The 22944-nt window shown below is 41.4% G+C and overlaps 2 protein-coding genes across 3 annotated transcripts in view; one reads left to right on the top strand and one right to left on the bottom strand.

Annotated features, from left to right (window-relative positions):
* Window positions 1–5678: 5678 nt before the first annotated feature.
* The window catches only part of rnf32 (ring finger protein 32), a 35274-nt gene continuing 18008 nt past the window's right edge, over window positions 5679–22944 (top strand). Inside the window, exons 1-7 of the mRNA XM_086065875.1 lie at window positions 5679–5700; window positions 6628–6859; window positions 7131–7273; window positions 8184–8341; window positions 8444–8552; window positions 10780–10950; window positions 11803–12047. Coding sequence (XP_085922001.1) covers window positions 5686–5700; window positions 6628–6859; window positions 7131–7273; window positions 8184–8341; window positions 8444–8552; window positions 10780–10950; window positions 11803–12042 — 1068 coding nt within the window. The 5' untranslated portion in view covers window positions 5679–5685 and the 3' untranslated portion in view covers window positions 12043–12047. The remainder of the gene's footprint in view (window positions 5701–6627; window positions 6860–7130; window positions 7274–8183; window positions 8342–8443; window positions 8553–10779; window positions 10951–11802; window positions 12048–22944) is intronic.
* lmbr1 (limb development membrane protein 1) overlaps window positions 12215–22944 on the bottom strand; it is a 32050-nt gene continuing 21320 nt past the window's right edge. The window contains exons 13-17 of one of the 2 annotated variants that reach the window (XM_086065873.1): window positions 19306–19382; window positions 18114–18204; window positions 17369–17435; window positions 14916–15077; window positions 12215–14486 (exon numbers count right to left, since the gene is read on the bottom strand). In XM_086065873.1, coding sequence (XP_085921999.1) covers window positions 14401–14486; window positions 14916–15077; window positions 17369–17435; window positions 18114–18204; window positions 19306–19382 — 483 coding nt within the window. In that variant the 3' untranslated portion in view covers window positions 12215–14400. Of the gene's footprint in view, window positions 14487–14915; window positions 15357–17368; window positions 17436–18113; window positions 18205–19305; window positions 19383–22944 lie in introns of those variants that run through there. The other variant, XM_086065874.1, reaches the window with a different exon arrangement.

Genomic DNA, 22944 nt, shown 5'->3' with positions numbered 1-22944 from the left:
CTTTACAGTGTCCTGAAAGTACAAAAGAAAAAGATGAATTGGGAAAATTGTCATGGTCTTGAGTGAATCGCAAGTAACGTGTCATGTCAGCTCCAACTTCTTTCACTTCTTGTGTTGAATTCAACACAGTGTCGTGTAAAAGCCAACTTTTCCCATACTCGTCTGTCGTCGCCTTGATGCAATGAAGTGGTTGACTATTAAACATCAGTAAGTTCAAGCTTACACTTTACAAAATGATTACGCGCCGCAGGACAAAAAAAAAAAGAAAGAAAAAGCCACGTTTGCAGCAACTTCTCATTACCGGGGGGACATTTTGACATAAATAGATGGTAGGGGGTTTTATGTATGTATGGTGTATATGTTATGTAATTATTATGGTAACCTGATACACTCTATTATGTAAATGCTATATTGTATTTGGAGTCACTTTTATATTATTATAATATTAGAATCAGGCCCCCCCCCAAAAAATAAATAATTTTGAACGTTTTTATTTATTTATATTTTTTATAACAACCTGGCATTTGAACAGGGGTGTGTAGACTTTTTATATCCACTGTCGATATATAATGAGATATGTTGGACATTACTTTTCACACACACATGCTGGTGCAAGACTTCAATCAAACATTTTTTTTTTCCCCCCGTGCTGCCAGTCGGAGCTTAAAAGGTATGATTGGATTCATGTTCGGCGCATTGTTGCCAAAGCAGCATGGAATCGGAATTGCGAGGGATTCAAAGGAAGTTGCGCGGCGGGTGGGCGGGCTACAATTTGCGGCCATTACGCGGGCCTATTTCCAGCAATCCTGATGGATTCGCCTCAATTATTGTCCATTACGGAGAAAGATGGCCGCCATCAAGGGCGCCCCGCAAATTAGCGCCGACCACAATGCCTTCATGTCAAAAGTGCTCAAATGAATGCATCGCTTCCCAACGTTTTTGTCTTGTGACCCCTTAATACAAATCCACAGCCACTTTTGACCCTTTTGGGACATTCCGGATATGTGCGGTCTTTAAGCTTGTGAGCAGCTCCATCAAAATCTCTCGTCGTTTTACCATTGCTGCTATTTACTTATGTATCATATCTTTTTGATACATTTTTTTTATTTGATACGTTGGTATTTATTGTGTGATTGATTCAAACTATTTCAATTTTAAGGTGTTCACATCTTATTCCTAGCGCAATTATTTGTCAAAATTTCAAAATAAAAGCCATAAATTATATTATTTTTTTCTCTAATTTGTAATTTTTTTTTACCAATTCGAACCATTTCAACTTTAAACTGTTCAGGTTATCCCTATCAAAATATTTTTCCAAAATAAGAGCCAAAATTTAAGATTTTTGTTTTTCTCCTAATTCATACATTTTCTTGACCAATTCAAACTGTTCCAACTTTATCCCTACTGTAATAATTATTTTTAAAAATTTCAAAATAAAAGCTAAAAATTATATACATTTTTTCTCTAATTTGTAATTTTTTTGGACCAATTCAAACCGTTTCAACTTCCCTCCAAATATTTTTTCAAAATTTCAAAATAAGAGCCATAATTTACGATTTGTTTTTCTCCTCATTTCTACATTTTCGTGACCATTTCAAACCGTTCCAACTTTATCCATACCGCAATTATTTTTCAAAATAAAAGCCATAATTATATATATTTTTTTCCTTAATTCGTGTTTTTTTTTTTTTTACCAATTCAAACCATTTCAACTTTAAACTGTTTAGGTTTTCCCTATCCAAATATTTTTTCTAAATAAGAGCCAAAATTTACGATTTTTGTTTTTCTCCTAATTTGTACATTTTTGTAACCAATTCATCCTTACTGCATTTTTCTCCAAAATTTCCATTAACATTAACTCATTTTTATAACTTTAACTTTTATATTTTCCAAAAATCCAAAATAAAAACCAGAAAAAAAAAAATTACCTTTTTTTTTTTTCCCTCTTTCTACATTTTTTTGACAGATTCATACTATACCAACCTTGACACGTTCTATTCCATGTCATTCAGTATCACTCCACATCATTCCACATTTGTCATTCAGCCTTCACATGCAATTTCTCCAGGAATTGCATTATCTAATTTTTCATGCATTGCTACAAACAACTATTTGCCTGCCCAGTTAATGAAGGTCTTATGTCAGTAGTTTGACCTGCCGTGTTTCTATTTCCATGATTTCCACTTAAAATTTATTGTAATACATTTGATTATAGTGCTTAAATTGAATACAAAATATTTTATTAAATTTAAATGCACTTTAGAAGTCCAATTTGAGTTTTTACCATTTCCTCTGGGTAAAAATTGTTTGCTATTCAAAACGAGTAGAAGTTGGAGCATGGATCAATTTGGCGTGAGGTAATTTTGAGCATTTTGCTGACAGTGATGCGGATACGCTTGTCTGGACAATGGCGGCGGCGGGGGCGGTGGTGGGCGGGGGCGGGGCGGTGCAGCAGGTTGAGTCACTCCTGGCATAGGGGACACTCACGCAGCGTCGGGTCTGGCACCAGTCAGCACAAAACCGGACCTCGCCTGCAACGCCACCATTGCCCCCCCCCCCCCCCCAACTGATATTAATCACAACGACGGATCAATAAGTTCTCAAGTGCTAATAAGCGCTGGCACATTTTGTGATATGCGAGCCCCTCCATCATTTCAACCGGCCGCAGAGTTATAGGAAATCCATTGTTAGGTCCAAAGTATGAGGTAATGTAGCACTTAGTAAATGAAGTCAAAGCCAAAGAGCCTGCATGGTGATTTGTATTTCATTTACAAAAGGACACGTCTAATCATTTGGAGCTCCATCTCCCTGAAAAGCAAGCGAGGTGCTCTAATGACGACGCTCTTCTTTTATAGACGCAGACTGGATTCCTCCCACAGGGGACTCCACGTGAGCGATTAAAGTCATGTTAGGGGAGGCATTATAGGTCGAGTCATAAAATAATTGGATTTACTGATTGCTCTCCTGGTCATCTCTCTGGCTGACATAATTGTTCATTAGCCATTACAGGCTGCCCTCTCTCGTCTATATATCGGCACGAGGACTCGCCTGGCAACAATGCATTACGTCGGAGTGCACGATAATGACGGTTACTTGTATGCATGTGTGTTATGCAAGGCGTGGGGGGGTCACAAAAAAAGATGCATTTCAAACGCAAGCTGCAACTTTCAAAGCAGAAACGTAACTGCTAGCTTCATGCTAACGCAGGCTAACGGATAGCATGCATGCTGTTTTTTATCATCTAGAAATCAATGAGTGAGTCATCTGTAATAATCGCTAAGGTTTTGGGTTTTGATTAAAGTTCATGTAAAAAGTCAGTATGAACAATGATTTTTATTAAATTTTTTACCTTTTTGCAAAAATGTTAATAAAAGTCATCAAAATAAAAATAGGCCTACAACATGTAAAGGAATAAAAGATAGCTTACTAAAAAAATATAATAATAAAATTTATTTAAAATTGAAATAAAGTTTAACATTCATTCACTCCCAGCCAGCTTTTACTGAAGCAACCGCCTTCGCTCCTGGCTGTTTTACTGGATTGTGACTGATTTTGCAAGGCCCACAGAATATTGTGTTCTATTGCTAATTTAAAAAAAATAAAACATGGAACCTACCAAAAAAAAAGATTAGTCTTTTTTTTCATCAGGAAAAAAAAAAAGTATATTTCGAATACAGTATAGCTAAGTTTCATCGTTGTTTAGAACTGTGGGTAAATGAGCTTTTTCAACATGGCCCTGGCTGATATGTTATACTCTGCTGGCCGTTTTTGCAATGACTACCTTTGCTTCACCCGTTTTCTGCAGTTCAGTGGCTGCATCAAAGCCTTCTGTATGCTCTAGCATAAACGTATAAATACGTATTTGGGAGCGAATGAGTTAATATATGTGCTTTTAATTTTTAACGGAGAAGCGCGGGGGGGGGGGGATCATGGTTTTTAACCTGGATTAAAAAGTATTCACACTTGGGATGGACTTCACTCCTAATGGCAGCTTTTGTCCTTTTGTCTTCAGCATAACAACTAAATGCTGCTTCACCATGTTTGCTTCAAACTCTCAACTCCACTCACTGACCTGATTTTGCAGACCTCACACCCTTACTGGGTTTATATTCTATTAGCATTTTTTTAAATGTAAACCAGTAGCAGAATTTTAAATTCTAATGAGTAAATTTAATGTTTTTAATGCAATAAAAAATATGATATGAGGTCTAATCAGATGATTCCCGTCAGAACTCGCATCGTTTTCCATTCCGACGTGCTCTTCTCCTTTTGACTTTTTTCCCCCCTCTCTCGGAAACTTAAGTCATCAGCTCTTTACACGTCAAGGTGAGCCGTCTTTTGAGAAATACCACAGATCAGGTTAAGAAATCCGCGGAGGGGACGAAAGTTAAATAAAAAGCCCTTTAAAAACGGTAAAGACAAACACGCTCGCTGTTGAAAATAAAAGCACACACTGAAATCCATTCTGATGACAGTTGGAAGAATGCGGGAGGGGACTTGAGCCCCATCTTTGCCGTATCTTTTAAGCGTGATTATTTACTTAAAACAACAAGCCAAAGCCCCGAGTCTGGCAGGGTTGGACGTCGAGGCCTTTGATTGAGCCCTGGGCTTGAATTCTTAGCTAATAAATTGTTCCGCGCCTTTGTCTGCGGCATTAGCGCCAGTGGTCTCCGTTTTTCTTGCCCTAATCTCAAGAATGCGGCAGCCTCTTGAGAAGCTCGTGGGTTTCCTTCACTCCCGTGCGTTGCGTCTCTGCTTTTGTTTTCTTAGGACGGCTGCAACCGATTGACAGGCCTCGCCGTTAGACGGCTTGCTTTTCACCGATTGCGCCTGAGCACATCAGTGTCAGTCAAGGCCGCAAAGCGTTTAAAAAAAGAAAAAAAGAAGAAAAAAGTGGCCCACTAGATGGTGAGCAAACTTTTCATCAAGACGTTTTTGGTAGGTGGGAGGGGGATAACTGCTGCTCTTGCTGCTGATGTGTTTGTGTGTATGATTTATTTATTTTTTTTCAAATGTGAAGGTGACCTGGGAGGGATCCCTGAGCTCACAGCACAGGTATGAGCAGCTTAGCTTTGTTCTGACGACAGCTGGCTGCGTGAGTCACATTGACTAGCCTCCTTTGGTCAGGTTCCAACTATGCACTGACAACTGCCTGACAATAAAATAATCATTAGGAGAGATCGAGACCCCATTTCAAAGTACGGCATTTAGTTTTACAAACAAACATGGGGGAGGGGTCACTTGATCTTCTGAAAGTTTGCTCACTTTCAAACAAATTGTCTCCAATATGTTTGTTTATTGATTATGACAATACAGTGATAACTTACCAAGCCCTGAATCAAACCCCCAATCACAATAATGTTTACAATCACTTCTATTAATAGCTTAATCCCTAAAGATACTTCAAAACACTGTAATGTTTTATTTTGATATTTGAGAATAACTATTTCATTATATGCATAAAACAGTCTATTAACCTACATTAAAAATGATATTTAGTAGTAGTAGTGACTGAAACGTTTATATTTAGTGAGCAGTGTCACACTTAACGTTGACATATTTATATTTTATTTTGAAAGCACTTTAAGTCTCTTTCGGCTCAGCCAATCAGAAGCGGTGAAGGAGGGGCAGGAGGGGGCGAATTCTAAGTTACCTAGCAACTGCTACAAACTCTGCGCTGATAGGATGGCAACGCGGAAGGTTTGGCTTTCACCTCTTCATAACTTTTACGTAAAATAAATTTAAAGTGTCGCAGTTTTAAGAAGTGGTCAAAACAGCGTCGTGTTTTTGTGCACTCACATATTTACTGTAAAGTAGCGGGACACATTGTTTGTTTAGAATATAGTGACAGCGTTTTGAGTGTGTAAGCTCTCTTGCCTCTTGTAATGAGATGCTAACAAAGTTTTGTACCACGAACAAGTAGAAACAAGTAAAAAAAAATATTTTTTTTTAATTTTAGGTATTAGATGTTCCGCTCTTAAACCAACTGCTTAATATAATGAAGTTAAGCCCTTTGCTTAGTAGCCACAGATTTATATATGAATGGACTGTCAATAGGCCCCTCGCAGCTGAAGCCAGACGGCAGCCATCTTACGTTGCCACTGTTACTGACAACTTATTTCTATATATATTTATACAATCAATATGTTATTTTTAATTCCATAGGGGAAAATTTGGCATTCCAAACTAATTAAGACCACCGAACAACAATGCATAAATTGTTAAAATGTATAGAAAGGAGTAAATATAGCACAGTAAGAATGCATTTGTGGTGAACACAATTCATGAAATTTGTGTTGGGAACCGAAATTTGAGCAATTTTTGGAGTAACATCACAAGCAACTGTGACAGCAGCGTGTCTAAAATACGTGTGTGGATCAAGACATCACAATTGGCATTATAATGATAAAAAAAATGTTTAATTCAGATTATCATAGGGAATTCAAAGAATGTTTCACTTGCCTTTTGATGTTCCTTTGTCGATTATAAATATTGGAAAATGCTGTCCGTTGTCAATGTTTAAATGAAGACTCGAAAATTATCCATAGCATAAACAAAGAAAATAAGCAGTATTAAAAATGGATGGATGCCTATAATTGAGTTTGAAAATGTGTCCCTATTTGACAGGATTCCAAACTGAGCAGCAGGTTGGTGATCACCTCAATGGCCCTTCAAGATCATATCACCAGGAACCTTCTCGAACCTGATTTCTTGCTGTCGGACCCGCTGCTCCCGTTCAAAAGCAAAGGGCCCACAATTCATCACGGAAAAGAGAGGGTGATCCGAAGCAATCTTCCTCTGAGCCTCGGAGAAGAGCGAGAGTATGTGCTAGATCCCGCTCCGCCGCATCTGACGCTAGGTTGGTAGCTAGCTACCGCTATCTTGTTTAAAAAAAAAAATATATATATATATATATTATTCATATGTTTCTTTTGTACAGACAAATGTTTGTTTATTTTTTCAATAGAGGAAAAATCTCTTACTTTGTTGATTTTCCCTTACAGGAAAAAAACTAACATTTGTCTAAAAAAACAACAATAAAAAACTATCATGTTAGCTAGCTAGCTTTGAGAAAATTGGATGTGTCTTGTAACGTCTGTTGGTTTCCTTTTTTTTTTTTCTTTGGCCAGCTCAGAGGATGGGCTTGGTGGCCTTGCCCCCGGAGAGGCTGAGCGAAGATGAGTGGACTCTGGTGAAGGCCAGGTCCATCCAACAACGAGAATCTGAGCAGCCTTGCGCAATATGCAGGGAGTCCTTCTGCCTTCAGCCTCAGGTAGTCGCACCGACGCCGTCTACCTATCTGAACGCGTTGGTTTTGTCTGTTTATCTAAGGTGAAGCGTTCATCTTTAGATTGGGTTTTCCACACTCATGTTCTACTGTAGTATCCGTGAATGAGTCTGGTGAGTGCCATGGGTGCCAGCAAATGAATGTAGATTTGGCTGTTAATTGGATAACCAATTAGATGAGGCTTTGCAGTTTGTTTTTTTTAAGTAAAAAAATATCGTGTATATTTGAAATGTTTTTGCCACCAAAAACCAACATTTTTCCTGGGGGGGAGGGGGGGATCTTGCTTTAAAGAGAGAGGGAGAAAAAACCTAGATCAATGTTGACTGCCATGCGTGTGTCAGACTGTCGCTTGTAGTCTCCGCTCTAATGGCTTGTGGAGCTGCTTGAAATTGTACACAGCAGGAGGGGGTCCTCTCTCCGGTGATGGAGTGTGTTGTGACTGGGCCCAAAACAATGAAAAATCAATATCACCCCCCCACCCCCCACCCACACACACACACCTCCTTCGTACCCCCTTGCCCTGTCAACTGGCTTGAGTGCCAATTCACATTGCTTAAAAGAGGTTCTCTCGCAGGTAGTCCAGTTTGCAGCCAGGCTTCTACTAATTCCCTCTGTCCTCTTGGCAAATAACACTTAGCAATATGCGCCTCAATACACATGCCTTTAAGATGGAAACAGACAACACTGGGCATGTGTATATATAAGAAGTCTGCACACCCCTGTTCAAATTCCACATTTTTGTGAGAAAACCCCCCCCTAGTTATGAGACACTTGTGCAGCTACATTATATCACAAAAAAACTGGTATTTGAGCAGGGGTGTGTAGACTTTTTAAACCCACTGTATCTGTATGTGTGCTGTTAGTATAACCTCCACTTTGCGTCTCCTCTTATTAGGTGTTGCTGTCGTGCTCGCACGTCTTCCACAAAGCGTGTCTGCAGGCCTTTGAGAGGTTCTCGGGCAGGAAGTGCTGCCCCATGTGCCGCCAGGAGCCGTACCAAACGCGAGTCATCTACGACGCCGCGCGCCTCTTCCGAAACCAGTGCGCCGCCAGGTGAACCATTTCACAGTCAAAATGGACTCTTTTTTTTTTTTTTTCAAAAACAAAAACAGAACGTTTTTATTAATTGCTGGTGATGTCACTTTCTACAATCAGAATTCAAGCAGTCTGGCGAGGCTACCTGGCCCGGAAGTGGTACAAAAATATTCGGAGAACCGTCTGCCCGAAAGACAAGCGTCTCCGGCGCAAATTCTTCGAAGCCAAGGTGAGTTTGTTTCGATCGGTATATGACATCATCACAATCAGCGGTCACTCTTGTTCTCGTCTATAAGTCTCCACACGGAACTTTATTTCACCTTAATGGGTCAAATAAAGACAAATGTTGCATCATAGACTGTGTTGAAGGCACTCTCTGACCCCAAGTACACACACACACACACACACGCACGTACACCTTCACCTGCGTTCACCCTCTCCAGCCCCTTTGATGCTTTGTGAACTTCTCCGTGTTTGTTCGCTAATGCGGAGAGAGTTTTTGTGTTTCAGTCAAACAGTCTGAACATTCCAGACTCCCAACACAAAAGCACAATGCCTCCCGCACTTGTTTGGGTCTGCTATTCCTTCATCGATTAATGTGTGCGTGCGCGCGTCTGTGTGTTGTGCGGCTCAAGAGGCCACTGTAGTGTTTGGATACCTGGCCCAGGGAGCCGCATGTCACATTCTGACCCGTGTTTGTTTGCGCGTTGAGTGATGGCGTCGCCATCAAGGTGCCTCGTAGCAACAAGGGAACATTGCCACCTAGTGAACTCGAGGGTGGTTCTTGACACGGTTCTACATCTTAACAAAATAATTACCAAACAAACAAAACGAAAAAGTGAACCATTTACATATCGTTTTTTCATGAAACATGAAAAGTTTGTTCAATGTTTTTATAATCGAACATTTTTAAGAATACTTTCCAGGCATGGTTTGCTACGCGTGATCAGCAAAGTGCTTTGCGTTTGGAGGTGGCAGACGAGGCGCGAGTGACAGGTGGACGAGGACGGCCACTTTTTAATAAACGTCGCCGCCCTCCATCACCGCGCTTGTTAAACCCCAGCGCGGCGCGTCAAACGCAGACATTTACTGAACCAATTAAGTCGGCCGTGACACATTTAGGCACCGCCCACCAACTCGCCGTTGTGCCTGTCAGTCACCGATGTGATTCAGCCGTCGTGTGGGTGGTCATGAGATTCTCGTACCTTTTGTCACGTTTGGGATGATCTTCAACAACGCGCCACTGACAGGTCTGATCGACTCCCATTTTGAAGGCTGGGTGGGTGATTGGGGGGGGGTCTTGTTTGCTTAGCTGACTGTAATGCAAACAGGCGTGTTGGTGCTGGGCCGGGACCTGTGCGAGCCTTTTCCTGGCAAGAAAACATCTTTGTAGAATGAAGAGAACAAAATGAACGAGGAATACAAATCTCATCTTTCCAATTGAGTCCACTGAGGATCTAGCTCGGGCCCACTGAGATTTATGTTATCACAAATATGTGTTGCATATATTTCCCCCTCCCTAAAAATGTACAGGACCTTGACTCAACAGTGCCCCAATTAGTGACTGTAATGCCCTCACAAGTGGGCAAGGAGAGCCAGTCAGCCATATTGAATGGGACAAAGTCAAAAAAAAAAAGGAGCAATAAATAAATAAATATCATAATAATAATAACCATACAAATAAAGTACATAAATTACTTTTTATGAAAGTAAATATATATATTTTTTTTTTATAGGCTAGAATGGATTTATGGATTTCAAATTGATTTAAATGGTGAGCTTGGTCACGGAATTAATCAAACTTAAGTCAAGATCTTATTGTATCCATTTTATATTCGTTTTTTTAAATTAATAAAACAAGTAGAAATTGTATTTGATTATTAAAATATATTTTTTTAAATGTTATTATTCTTCTTAATCCGATTTCCCAAATTTATATTTGATCTGCACCATCCTGCGTTCTCTGTTGACAAGGTGATACACCTCCTCTTTCCTTTCCTGTGTCAACGGCACAGCGAGGCAAAGTTCACCGCAGGCCCCGACCATGTTTGCTCGGCCCGTCGGAAAAGTCGTCCCGCCTCATAAAACCGCCTCCGCCCGGGCGCTTAACCATTGTTGAATTAGCGATAAAAGGCCAGCTGTAAAGCAATTGTGACAGCTTCACACCGGGACGATCACGTGTTGGGTAACGTGATCGTGTTGGGATGCTATTACATGCTTTACGGTAACCAACTTTTGTTGACTGCGTTATTCATTCCATCTTCCATCACTTTGCTGTGTTGTCATGGTGATAGTTTTGTTACAGTCCACAGCAGGTTTGAGTGTGTTTCCATGTCTGGTCCTTGTTAGTGGGTTTCTATTGATCCATCACAATACACAAATCCGCATAATTAGCCCTCACTGCATTGTGTACGAGTATCTGCCCTCCGTGCCAATAAAATGCTTCTTCTCATCAGCTGCAGGAGCTGAGCGACGGCTTCGTGCGACGCTGTCACACAGACGCCGAAGCTTTTCTCAGAGATATCGACCGCTCGCTGTCATCGAGCCGCCGAGTGTTCCGGCAGCTGGAGAGAGAAAAGCACGTCGCCGAGCCTCGGGAGGACGACTGGGAGCGCATACAGAGTCAGGTCAGGGAAGAGAAAGAAAAAAAAAACATCCTTCTATTGCCTTTACCGTGACGTGTTCACGCTTGCACAGGCGTGACAGGGAAGAACACGGAGGTGATCATTAATTATCCAAATAATCAATAAGTCTGTTTTTTACGCAAACCACATGCCAGTTTGAAAGTGCATGATGTCCACTTTCCACTTAAAGGGATACATACTTGACTCATTGAGCCATTTTCAGCAGCAAAAAGTTCATATTTTGGTAACTTCATTGCTTTTCATGTACAATTAAGACCTTTAACTCATTCACTGCCATTGACGGCTATAGACGTCAAAAATTCATTTGAACTATCCATATGAGTTAATTTGTGATTAATCGTGAGTTAACTATTGAAGTCATGTGATTAATTACAATTGAAAATTTTAATCGCCTGATGCCCCTAATTTGTAATCTTTTCTTTTTTCAAAACAAAAAAAGATTATTTAAAAAAAAAGGTCTAGGTTTTCATACTTTTGTTAACAAAGGTGGAAAAAAATGTTAAACTAATATAAATAGTTCAAATACATTTTTGACGTTTATAGCCGTCAATGGCAGTGAATGAGTTAAATACTAATTTTTCTACTTGCTGTCGACTGAAGATAACATCACCTGTGCTGAGGAAGTAGGTAACGACTAATCGTGGCTCAGTTTGCTGTCCAAACCCAGAAAACAGGTGGGCCATGATTGGTCGTTTCCAAGTTATCAAATTAATTCTGGACAAAATATGAACTTTTTACTGCTGAAAATGGTAACCATTTAAGGAATTACTCTGACAGTGAAAATGTTACCTAAAACATCCAGGAGAGTTTATCCGTATTTTCATGTCTGACCAGGTGACCCAGCGGGGGGCCGGCGACTGTCCCATCTGCCTGACAGCGCTGTGCGACCCGGGTGCGGCTCCGGCTCCGGGTTCCTCTGGCTTCAAGCTCCATCAACGAGAGAGACGCTCTGTGCTCCTGTCCTGCTCTCACCTCTTCCATCAGGTCTGCCTGGACGCCTTTGAGGCCTTCGTTGCGCACCGCAGCCCCGCGTGCCCCCTTTGCAGGTCCACCTACCACAAGAAGATCATCTGAAGCAGGTAGAGATACTTTTAGGATTATCGCAGTTAGGGAAGGAAGGATGGAAAAGATGTCATAATATAAGTCTTGCCTAATAGAAACTTTACCGAAGTGACATTGGTAGAGGATTTTTCTACATCAAACAGTTCCTGGTTTCTATCAGAATACATAAGACGATCACGGTTGATATCGTTCAACTTTTATTTGCAAACAGACAAACATAAAAAAATAAACATACACATATAGCCGACTGAGAAATTGTTTTTTAAAAAATACATTCACAAAAAATGTACCCCCCTGGGATTTTTTTTTTTTTACATGCATAGACTTGAGCTGCATCACTTTTAAAGTAAATGCCCAAACACCCGCACAGCACGGAGATGAATAGAAAACCCAAGTAGGACTGTGATGTTTTATTCGAGGCGCCGTGGTCCGAACAAGACCGGCGCCGACTTCCCTGACAGGTGTCACATAGTCCACTTTGCAGAAACAGGTTTTAAGCTGTGCTGTTGATTTCTCTCCCCTTCCCTGCAACTCTACTTGACGATCAGAAGTATATCTCTATACACGGCTAAAACCAGATCTTTGGTCCTGCTTTGCTTTTCACATCCAATTAGAGTTGCATATTGAACAAAGTAGTCCCTGCCTCATCCAAACCAAATGCATATATATATATATATACACACACACACGCACATTAAACAACTTCCTTCCTTGACATCAAGAGTCGCCATGACAACACATCCGCAGTATATGACACCGTAATCGGTCACCGGCTTTTACAGGCCTCCCGGCTGGCGACCGTTTCTATGACTACATTGACGGCGAAAAGAAAAAGTGCGCGTCGTCCTACGTCGCTGGCTTCAGACTAACCTGGCTAGGATCACAGTGGAACTGTCTAGCGAGCGACTAAAAAAAACAAAAAACAAAAGACGCGACACGACCTTTAACGTTAAAGCCTGTGACAGGCTCCTCGTTTAAGGCATTTACGGTGCTTCTGCTGACCGAGGGCGACCCGTTAACGCGCCGACGTGGCGGCCCGAGTCCAAGCTGCACGTTGGTTTCGTGGGTTTGTGCAATTGATTGTTTGCATGGGGGCAAGCTCGCCACGTTTACTTCTAAATAAGAGCTATGAAACATATGTACACGTGATTACAACGTCAACAATAACAACAACAACAAAATCTACAGTGCCCTTTTCGTAGAGGGGGTTGGAAGCAAAAATATTCTTGTGCATCATAAAATTAGAGTCCTGCATGTTAACTGGCTTAAACTCAAATGTAGAGCACCGAAAAAGTTCGATCTAATGACATCATCAGGCTCAATGACAGCAATATGATCAAATCCAACAGCCTTTTTCTCCATCGACATTTTGCAATTACATACAATTTTAATATCTGGTCAGTCGTGGCTCCATTTCAGTACAAAGGGTCTCGGGTACATTTCCATAGGAATTTAAGATGGGTTGGATAATCCAAATTGGAAGGCTATAATTAGATTTTTTTTTTTACACATTTTGTTTTGTTAAATATATAGCTCTCCTTGCCCACATATGAGGGCATTACAGTACCTTAATAGCTCTTTTTTCCCTTGAGTTGAGGCGTACTGATATTTTAAGATTGTGCTAAAATTATTTTCCCCGACAAGACACAACCCTAATTTGTTTTAATTCCTACGGAAACTTTCCAACAACCCAAGTTCAGACTGATGTGTTCAATGTAGCACATTTTTTTTCTCGTTTCAAAACTGACCTTCCCAAACTGACGTGTAGTAACAGTGCAGCGTAAAAGTGGCATAGTTGTAATCATGTTCTTTAGTTTACACACATTCTCATAGAAACAAACATTGAACCCACTGAACAGTCGGAAATCTATAACAATAATAAGACCAGAAACTGAATAGTAAAGCTTGACGTGCTGATTCACGATGTGGTTTTTAGTTATCAAAGCCTCGTTCCCACCAAGGGTTGAGTTTGGTACATCTGGCGTTTTGTTGTTAGTTATAAATATGTTAATATCGGAGCCATCAAATTTTTTGGTACCACTTTTCAGCATTTTAGCCTTATGAGGATTGACCTGATCCAAAGTGTACCACTTAGCGGAAACGTGGCGGATGTGAAAGAGGGGCGAGTGGGTCGAGGTCAAACCAACTGCGGCGAGGGAGCGCCATCTCACTCCTCAGTCTTTTTTTCTTGGCTGCGTCCCAACTCCCATCCGAGACGCAAGGGGACGGAATGTCATGAAGCGAAATGGCCCTCAGCTTCCATTTGCAGCGTCTGCCAGATGCCGCTCGGGCTCATTAAGTTGCCCGCCAATCCCTTTCACCTTTCAGCAGTCGGGCCGCCGCTGCGGAAATCTTGCCCTGTCAATCCTTTCACAGAGTTTTCTGATGCCCGTTGGCCGAGAGCTTCCCAGATTCCGGGTCCGTGGGGCTGTATGACAGTTGCAATTTATCCAGACCTGGACGGGGCGAGATAAGGGAGAGACATTTCATTAAGAAAAGCATTTGCCTGCACCTCTGACTGACATCTTCCAACCTCATCCCAGCCAGGGTATCAAGCAGCCACAAAGCCAGCTCAAATTTCACCTGCTTTGACATTTGAAAGGAATAAAACGCTAAATGTCATTTTTTTCCAACTTTTCATAAAGTGACAGAAAATAGACCAACATGGAAATATTCTAAATCGGCGCCTTCTTAAAATAGTCGTTTTTATTAGATTTTTCAGGAAACACAAAAATATTTACCATTTGCATCATGAGATGATGATTTAGGCAAAAAATGTGTTTGTTTTTTCAAAAAAATGACTTGGGCAATTATTTTAAGAGGGTGATGAAATGTGAATGCGAACAGACAGTAGTGAAATGCCATTGCTGGCCGTAAGCTTTTACCTAAGGCCTTGAGGAGTTCCTCCCGCACCGCCGAGGTGAACTTCCTCACCAGACACAACGTGGTCACCACCGCGAACAGCATGTTGTACGACAAGACGATGTAGAAGTTCCCCAGCCAGTTGAATCTCCCGAAATCTCCCAGCAGATCGAACCTGGTGATGCCTGATCAGTTGACAAACGAGCGGACAAAAAAAGGCCGAGTCAGTGCGCGTCATCAAGTTGCCCGGAAGAGTGGGAAATCCTGGGACATAATTAACAGCCTCTGCAGTGGTTTGGAAATGGGCGAGTTGTGGGGGTGACTAAGCACTGCAGTTATGCGGGAGGACTCATCACTCCACAAAGTGCTCCTTCGGACTAATGAAGGCGTGGTTCCTCCTGTTCAAACTTGGCATTCCGTGGAAGCCGGTGGACACCTTGACTCGGAATGTTGGACTTCTCCACCTGTTAAGGTTACAGTGCAGTGCGTACGATATAGATATATATTTTTTCAAATTCAAGTCATAGGTATGATTTAAAAAAAAAAATGAGCATGGAGAGTAGCCTTTTCATCGAATCTGGCTCGCTTTACCTTGTTCTTGCATTCCACATCTCCAAGCAGCTTGAGGAAGTGTTCCTTTAGTTTTGCTATAGTTAGCGAGTTGAACTGGACTAGAACTGCTCAAATTGGTATTGCAAATCATGCAGTTAGGACGCCGACTCCCATCATTCAACTCTATATTTATTACAGAGCCAATGAAAACAGCAGAGGCCCCAGAATTGAGCCCTGTGGAACACTACGTTCCATTATATGTCAATTCATATTGCGCATATTCGTCTTTCTTTTTTTGTTCGACGTAGCTAGTTTGAAAGGATTAAAATAATAACGAACCACTGTTGTAGAGCATTTTAGCTTCATCCTGAAATTTCACCCGAAAGCCTAAACTTAAGCCAACTATTTAAAGTAACCTCTTAAGAGTTGTTTTGCCACTTTTTTTTTTAGTAAATTGAATCCATCAGTGGCACTTCAGCGTGACCTTGGACACACTGCCGGCCATACGAGGCGTCAAGGACGCACTTGCAGAAAAATCTTTATAGAGCATAAGTAGCCCAATAATGTTTCCTTTCGCTCGTCTATATGCAGAAATCAGGCTGAGGGAGTCCTGTGACATCTTCATAGCCTCTCTGGTCAAATGGATTGGCCGATCGATTGGGTGTCTGCAAAGATCTATTTACAGCCACAGTAAGCACTTCGGAGGCATCAAGGACCTTTAACAAAATTGCCTGCGAGAAGACAGCGGCCAGGGATGATGGGGGACCCCGTTCGATAGAGCTTACCGCCGTGGTCTGCGGTTGACTGATTATTTTTTATCGTTACCGCCAATTGATTTGAGCTTGGTTTTATGAATCTGTGAAAATCTAATTGTGGGATAAAAGACTTGCTGTCGACTGAAGATGGCATCGATGTTGCTCAGGTAACAACCAATCACAGCTCGGCTTCAGAAAACCGGTGAGTTGTGAGCAACGGTGATGTCATCTTCAGTCGACAGCAAGTGGGAAAATGGTCGCCCGCTGAGATGGATAAAAATGGCTGGATTTTGCTTCATAACTCATATTCCAGAAATATCATATTAATCAGGACGTCATGTTTAGACTAGTGAGGTCACGTATAACATATTATTGTCAAGAAATGTTTATGGTTGACTTTTTGTCCCACCTCATGTTGAAAGAAATTCTTGCTGCCCGACATTTATTCTATACTTATTCTGATTGCAGATTATTGGAATTTCCAAACAATAACGTCCAATGCAAAAAACAAAAAAATATTTAGTTACAAAGTGACATCGCCAACTACTGGCATGGCATGCTTATTACAGTGTTTTCCATCATTGCAGGCCTTTAGGAACGGGAATAGTTTGCAAGTAAAACTTCTCAAAACATCCTCATGTTTTCTAGGTTGTTATCACTCAAACATACTTTAACACAATCAGTGCTATAACTTCAATTGTTCCATATGACAAACCACTGACTGGTGCAGTAGACGGAACCAAAACGTGAATGACTTTAGTCATACCACAGTACACGTTTTTTTTTTTTTAACTCTTCAACTGGATCTCCTTTTCATCTATTCAGCGTCACAAAGCAGAACCTGTTGATATTTTGTAAAGCTTCCAAGTGAGTCACTGTATGTACTCACACACACTGATGCTATTTGAACAGCTGTGCTTTGCACTCTGCATGTTTATTAGTGCCATTGTAATGTGGCAGTCCTGCTCCTGTCATTTTTTTTTTTTTTTTTTAAAGCTTCGTTCCCAGCAATCCTTTCACTTCTAACGTCGCTATGGGGAAGCATTTGGAGAATTTAACGGTCACTTGAAGTGGGTGGGGGGGGGGGGTGGGGTGGTCTGCTTAAGTGTGTAAATTATCGTCTTGGTGAACGTTGCGGTTACCACGAGCGTAACGGCAACAGTACCCACCTAATGTTCTCGACATCACTGGTAGGGCTGAACTGAGCACTAGGATGGACACGCAGCATCCGATGATCTACAAAACAGGAGAGATGAGTGAGCGCATTTTGTCATAATTACGTCAAGATTAATTGACAACTAATTCCACATATTAGACGGTCACTTTGACTAATCGATGATTATGCCCATCAGTAGTTCCGAGCAAATTAAGACAAGTGGGCGGGTGAGGAGGAAGAAAAGAAGAAGTGGCACTAATTGACATGGCCACACACATGCACGCAGCACTTGATGTTAAATGGGCTCCACATATTGTACAGTTAGTGCCTGTGAAGTTGCTCATTACCAGGTTCTCTGTGTATTATTGTCCTTTCACCCGAGCGTCGCGGCTAGTTAACAAGCCTCACCACTCCCAAACTCATTACCAAGTGAATAGGTGCCACTATGGGCCAAAAAGAACTCACATCCTCCTACCCCCTTTCCTCTGGAGTAGGGAAGAAGAAGAAAAAAAAACTCCCGCCCTCTGATGTACAAGAAAAGAGCTTGCACTTTGCCAGTATTTGCGCACCCCACAAACAAATATTGGAGCGATCAACTAAAGCCATTGAGAGGCCTGGAGGAAAACATTAGTGAGCAGTAGGAGGTTGAGGGGGAGGTTTGAGGAAATAGATGAAACATGGGGAACATTCTCAGCACCCTTGCCCCCACTTCACCCTGAACCCCCCCCCCAACCCTTGTCCTTGCAGCCCGTCTTTACCGTTGTCATGGTTGTATCATCCTTCCTGGGCGTGAGACCCTCAAAGAGGCGCAGGCTATAGAAGCCAACCAAGGAGGAAGCCATCAAATAACTGGGCAGCAAAACGGTCAAGGAGCAAAAAAAAGAAAAGAAAAAAAAAAGCGATAAATAGGCACTTGGAGGACTTTATCGGAGTACATGGGCTCCCCGGTTTATGATGGAATTCTCAAACAGACAACAATAACTCAAATTTGTCTTCTAAAAGGGCTTGTGGGGAAAAATACTTCATGTCCAATTTGGTTATGCCCTCTCGCGCGATCTGACAAAGATTTTGTATATCTAAAACGAGACAATGAGTTAAGGAATCGCACAAGTCGTAATATTAAAACTTCCTCTGTCGGTGACTCTGAACCATCGTACGCAAAAATGATATTGACGTAGGCTTTTTTTTAAGGCAAGTCATCAAAATTTGCTACCATGCGAAGCCTACACACGATGACAAAAACCTAAAGCCTGTATCCCACCAAGGAGAGAACATTTGCGAATGGAGCGAATGCGGATTTCACATCAGGGTTCGTCAGGGTTTTTTCAAGTTCTCAACTATTCGATACGTTCTCTGAACATTCTCCAACAATCGTAATGTTTTTTCCTTTTGCAAGTTAAATTTTTTAGAAAGTCCTAGCGACAACAAAACGCCATTAAGACTGTTTGAGAATATTGGGGTTTCCATTCACCCATTTTTATTCGAATTTTCAAGGAATGCAAAAATAAAACTGAATGGAAACGCTAGAAATTTGAAAAAGATTTTTACGCTTAGAGGGCGTGGATTTTGAAGCGTATTGAAAAAAGGACAATGCGAATTTTGGCTATGGAAACAGGTTTTGCAAATAAACGCTGACACATCAACTCATAGATAAGGTTACAAAATGTTGTGCTGCTAAAGAAACTGTCTTTAGGGGCAGTTTTTCCTTGAATACAGATGAAAAAAAATCATCTCTACCAGAAAAGCAGCTTAATTGACTTGTAGCCGTTCCGAGTCTTCACCTTTTTAGCGTTTAATAAAAGGTGACGAAACGACACACAACACGTCTTCCGGAAGGTGCCTGGCTCAACTATGTCCTGGGTCAACAAAGCTGGCTTGACAGTGTTGCTCTTGGCCGTGAAGAAAGAAAAAGCAATAGGTGTCAGGGTGCGGGGGTCACTGAAAGGATACAACATGAGGATGATCTCCACCGCGGCCTGGACCACGCCAAAGGTGGACAGAGAGATGTTCCCGATGCCTCCTCGGTCCTGGAAGGTGGAAAACTTTGATTATTAAATCAGTTATCAGTTTTAGCACGATATCGTAAAAACAAGCTACTTTTCCCTTCCGTTCCGAATTTTACCTCTGTCGCTAGTTATATTTTTCATTACCTGTTATTCATTAAAACTGATTTCTGAAGTTAGGTTTTTGTCCCGTTTCATTAATAAGACACTAAAACTTAAGATTTTGACCTCATAGTGGAATTTGCAAAAATACATTTCTACTTTGCATTGCGCAATAAAAAATTTCTTGCATGTAAAAAAACGGTGAAATCAGATACGACTGACTAAAAACGTCTACGTAAACAGACACTAAATGGGGAATCGGGCACTTCAGCTCTAGTTTAAATCCAGCGAGACAGAAAGATTGTGCCAAGTTGCGCCACAAAGAATTTCCCCACTTGAGCGGCGAGCCAATCAAAATCATCAATGGAAAAAGATGAGAGAGCCTCCTTTTTCAAATCACGGTCCACCGTACAATATGTGAACAGGTGTTCAAACAACAAAAAATTCGTTGAGGCGAGTGTGCCAAAAACATTTTAAAAAAACACAACAAATACTTGAGCAAACACACTCGCATCCAGTCCTCAACACAATTGCCTCCATACCGCCCCCAAGGCTTTTGAAAGTGAAGCAGGGAAAAAAAAAAAAAAAAAGACATCCATCGACATGCTTTGCACATAGCCTGCATTGCTCTAGTCACTTGATAAATATTTGCTTTTCCAACACTTGGCACCACCATTTGCTCTTTGGGAGGAACACTGTATTGTACGGACTACTCGCACTCACAATGGATCCACAAATAAGACGTGACCGTCAATGGCTCACTTTTCATTTCAAGCTTAGTTGAGATGCAGATTTTTTTTTTGTTTCATCGTAAAAAAAAATAAAACTTTTTTCCCGTCACTTTTCATCATTTTGACCCATTTTTAACATTGATAAAAAGGTTTGACAGATCTAGCGCAATTCAGTTTTATTATCCAATGCGCAGGACCATGCAAATGTCTTAAAGAATTGCGCAATGTGTGTGTCCGTTGCAATTTATCAGAACACCTTTCAGCATAATGCAGTACACGCTCCATAGTAAACATGATGTAGAATTATGCCCTTTCTGACGGCGTCAATAAAACCTGCCAAATGACAGCTTTCATAAAAGTCGAGCTAATGGCAGGGCAAATGCACTCCCAAGTTAGGCTTCAGAGGAGTAAGGTCCAACTTTTAGATTATTCTTTCTAATTATATTTTATATCTTTCTTCGCCGCCTTGAGTGTCATTATCTTGATTTGTTTGGTGAAGGAGCCAGAACTGAGGCGGGGGCGGGGGCGGGGGGGGCACAGGGCGGCGGTCTAGCAGGTTGTTTCATGCCTTTTTATGCAACTGTCATCCCTTGTGAGCTCACTGCGGAGCCGTGGTGCAGTGCTCTTACACCGGGAATTAGCAGACGGCATGTGATGTCATTTATTAATGGAGGGAGGGAGGGAGGGAGGGCGGGAAGGTTGTGTGAGTGTGTATTACGCGTAGGCCGAGGGATGACAAACTTTCTCAGTACACTTCCTTTCAATTTGTCTTTTCACCGCAGTAGCAGGAAGGCTAACGACGAGGTGAAGTCGGGGGGGTGGTCAACGGGAGAGGCTGTTGGGGTGGGTGCGGGGAGGTTGGCGGGTTTAAGGGGTGGTCTGTGCAGCCTGCGGCACTTCAGTCATCACATTTGTCGCTTGTCACATTAACACCTTGTTTGCACACAATGACTGCGTTTAGGGGGACAATGTAATATCATTCATCTGTTTTGTAATTAGACACATCACGGAAAAATGGTTCATTATTGGCTAAAACAAGAAGTTATGTTTCGTAGTTTGCTTGTTACTCGGCGGGAAAACTCCAGATTTTTACCCCAGTCAAGGGATGTTATGGTTTAAATTGTCTGTTTGTTACAAAAATTCCAGATTCAACCAAGGAATACATTTTGAACTCAGTCAATGCACTTCTTTGCAGTTTGATTGTTACTTGGTAGATTGTGTTAAAATTTAAGATTTTTACCTCCTTCAAGGAAGTTACGTTTACATTGCATGTTTGTTAGTTAGCCGAATCGTATTAAAAATCTTAATATTTATCACGTTGAGTAGGCTAGTTAACCCGCATTGTTTGCCAAATTACACAAAAACTCTTGATTTTTACCACAGCCAAGATTTTTTTTTTTTGCCTTGTCTTTGTTCCGAATCGCACTAAAACGGCATATTTTACCTCAATGCATAAATTAGTTTTCAGCATTGTGAGAGAATCAGATTTTTACTTGCGCCAAGGATGTCATGTTTTCATCCTCTATCGTCTGTTCCTTAATTTAGCTGGTTAAACATTTGATTGCTTGTTGTTTGTTCATTTGTTACCAGAATCATTCTAAAACTACAAATTTTTACCTGAGTTATGTTTTCATTGCCTACTTTTTGATTCTTAGTTGGCTGACTTGCGCAATTGTAATTTTTTTACCTTACTAAGATTTTTTTTTTTTTGGTCCCCTGTTTGTTAGCCAGATCACCACATCATTGTTTCACTTCAACCACCCAACTATCCACTTAGGAAGAGGATGTGTAATTTACAGGAATGGGAGAGCTTCCAACGACACTGTTTGCTCGGCAGTCATTCACAGAAGCAATCGCAGCGAAGATTTGTGTTATCTGCGCCTTAGGTTGGGGAGTTTCCCAAATTTATGATGACAATAGTCTCACCGTGCGACTTTTAGCTGGCTATTGAATAATGATATTGAACATATCTAATGATGGGAATTTTGAATCGCAGATTTAAAAAAAAAAAGAGAAAATTTGATTGGAAAAAGTTTCAAAATTATTTATCTTGGTGTCATTTTTGTATCCCCCAAGCCTGGCATTCGAACAGCGGTGTCTAGACTTTTTTTTTTATACCACAGCTGTTGACTAGCAAGCTTGCTGAGGTTGAATCAACAGCGCCTCTGCTGGTTGTGGCCAAGTAGTGCACTCGCATAATAAGAGCTCATTGTCGCATTGTGAAGCTCGGCGTTGCAAATGTTGCTATGACGTCAGCGCTACAACGGGGGCGAAAGTCAGCAATATTGCATTGATGCGTGTGGTTGGAGGGGAGGAGTTGAGCCCGCAGCTAATAGTCCACTTAAGGAAATACAGTGTCAAGTGTTGGACTAGCAGCATAGTCGGCCCGCAGTAAGAATTTTATTAGCCGCTCTTAGTGCTTGTTCATCAGGCTGTAAAACAAGGTGTCCTTTGACAGACTTGCCTCCCTCCACTTTCTCCTTTTGCCCTCATTGCCATCCACCTGCTTGCCCTCCTCTTCATCATCATCATCATCTTCATCACCGCCATCATCCCGTTTCGCCGCCATGCTGTGCCGCATGCTTAGACGGACGGGAAGGGGAAGGCAAACATTGACAGGGCAATTCCATTGTGTCCCTTCCCTTCCCCACTCAACAATCAGTCTCATTTGACTTTCCCACAGTCGGGATCTCTTTGAACGCACTCTCTCGGCTTCTTTACATAATTTAGATCCGGAGACAATGAAGGATAAC

This window comes from Leptonotus elevatus, chromosome 21 (genome assembly GCF_054856555.1).
Source record: "Leptonotus elevatus isolate MCC_2025b chromosome 21, RoL_Lele_1.0, whole genome shotgun sequence".
Lineage (NCBI taxonomy): Eukaryota > Metazoa > Chordata > Actinopteri > Syngnathiformes > Syngnathidae > Leptonotus > Leptonotus elevatus.
This window is presented reverse-complemented; position numbering and strand designations above follow the sequence as displayed.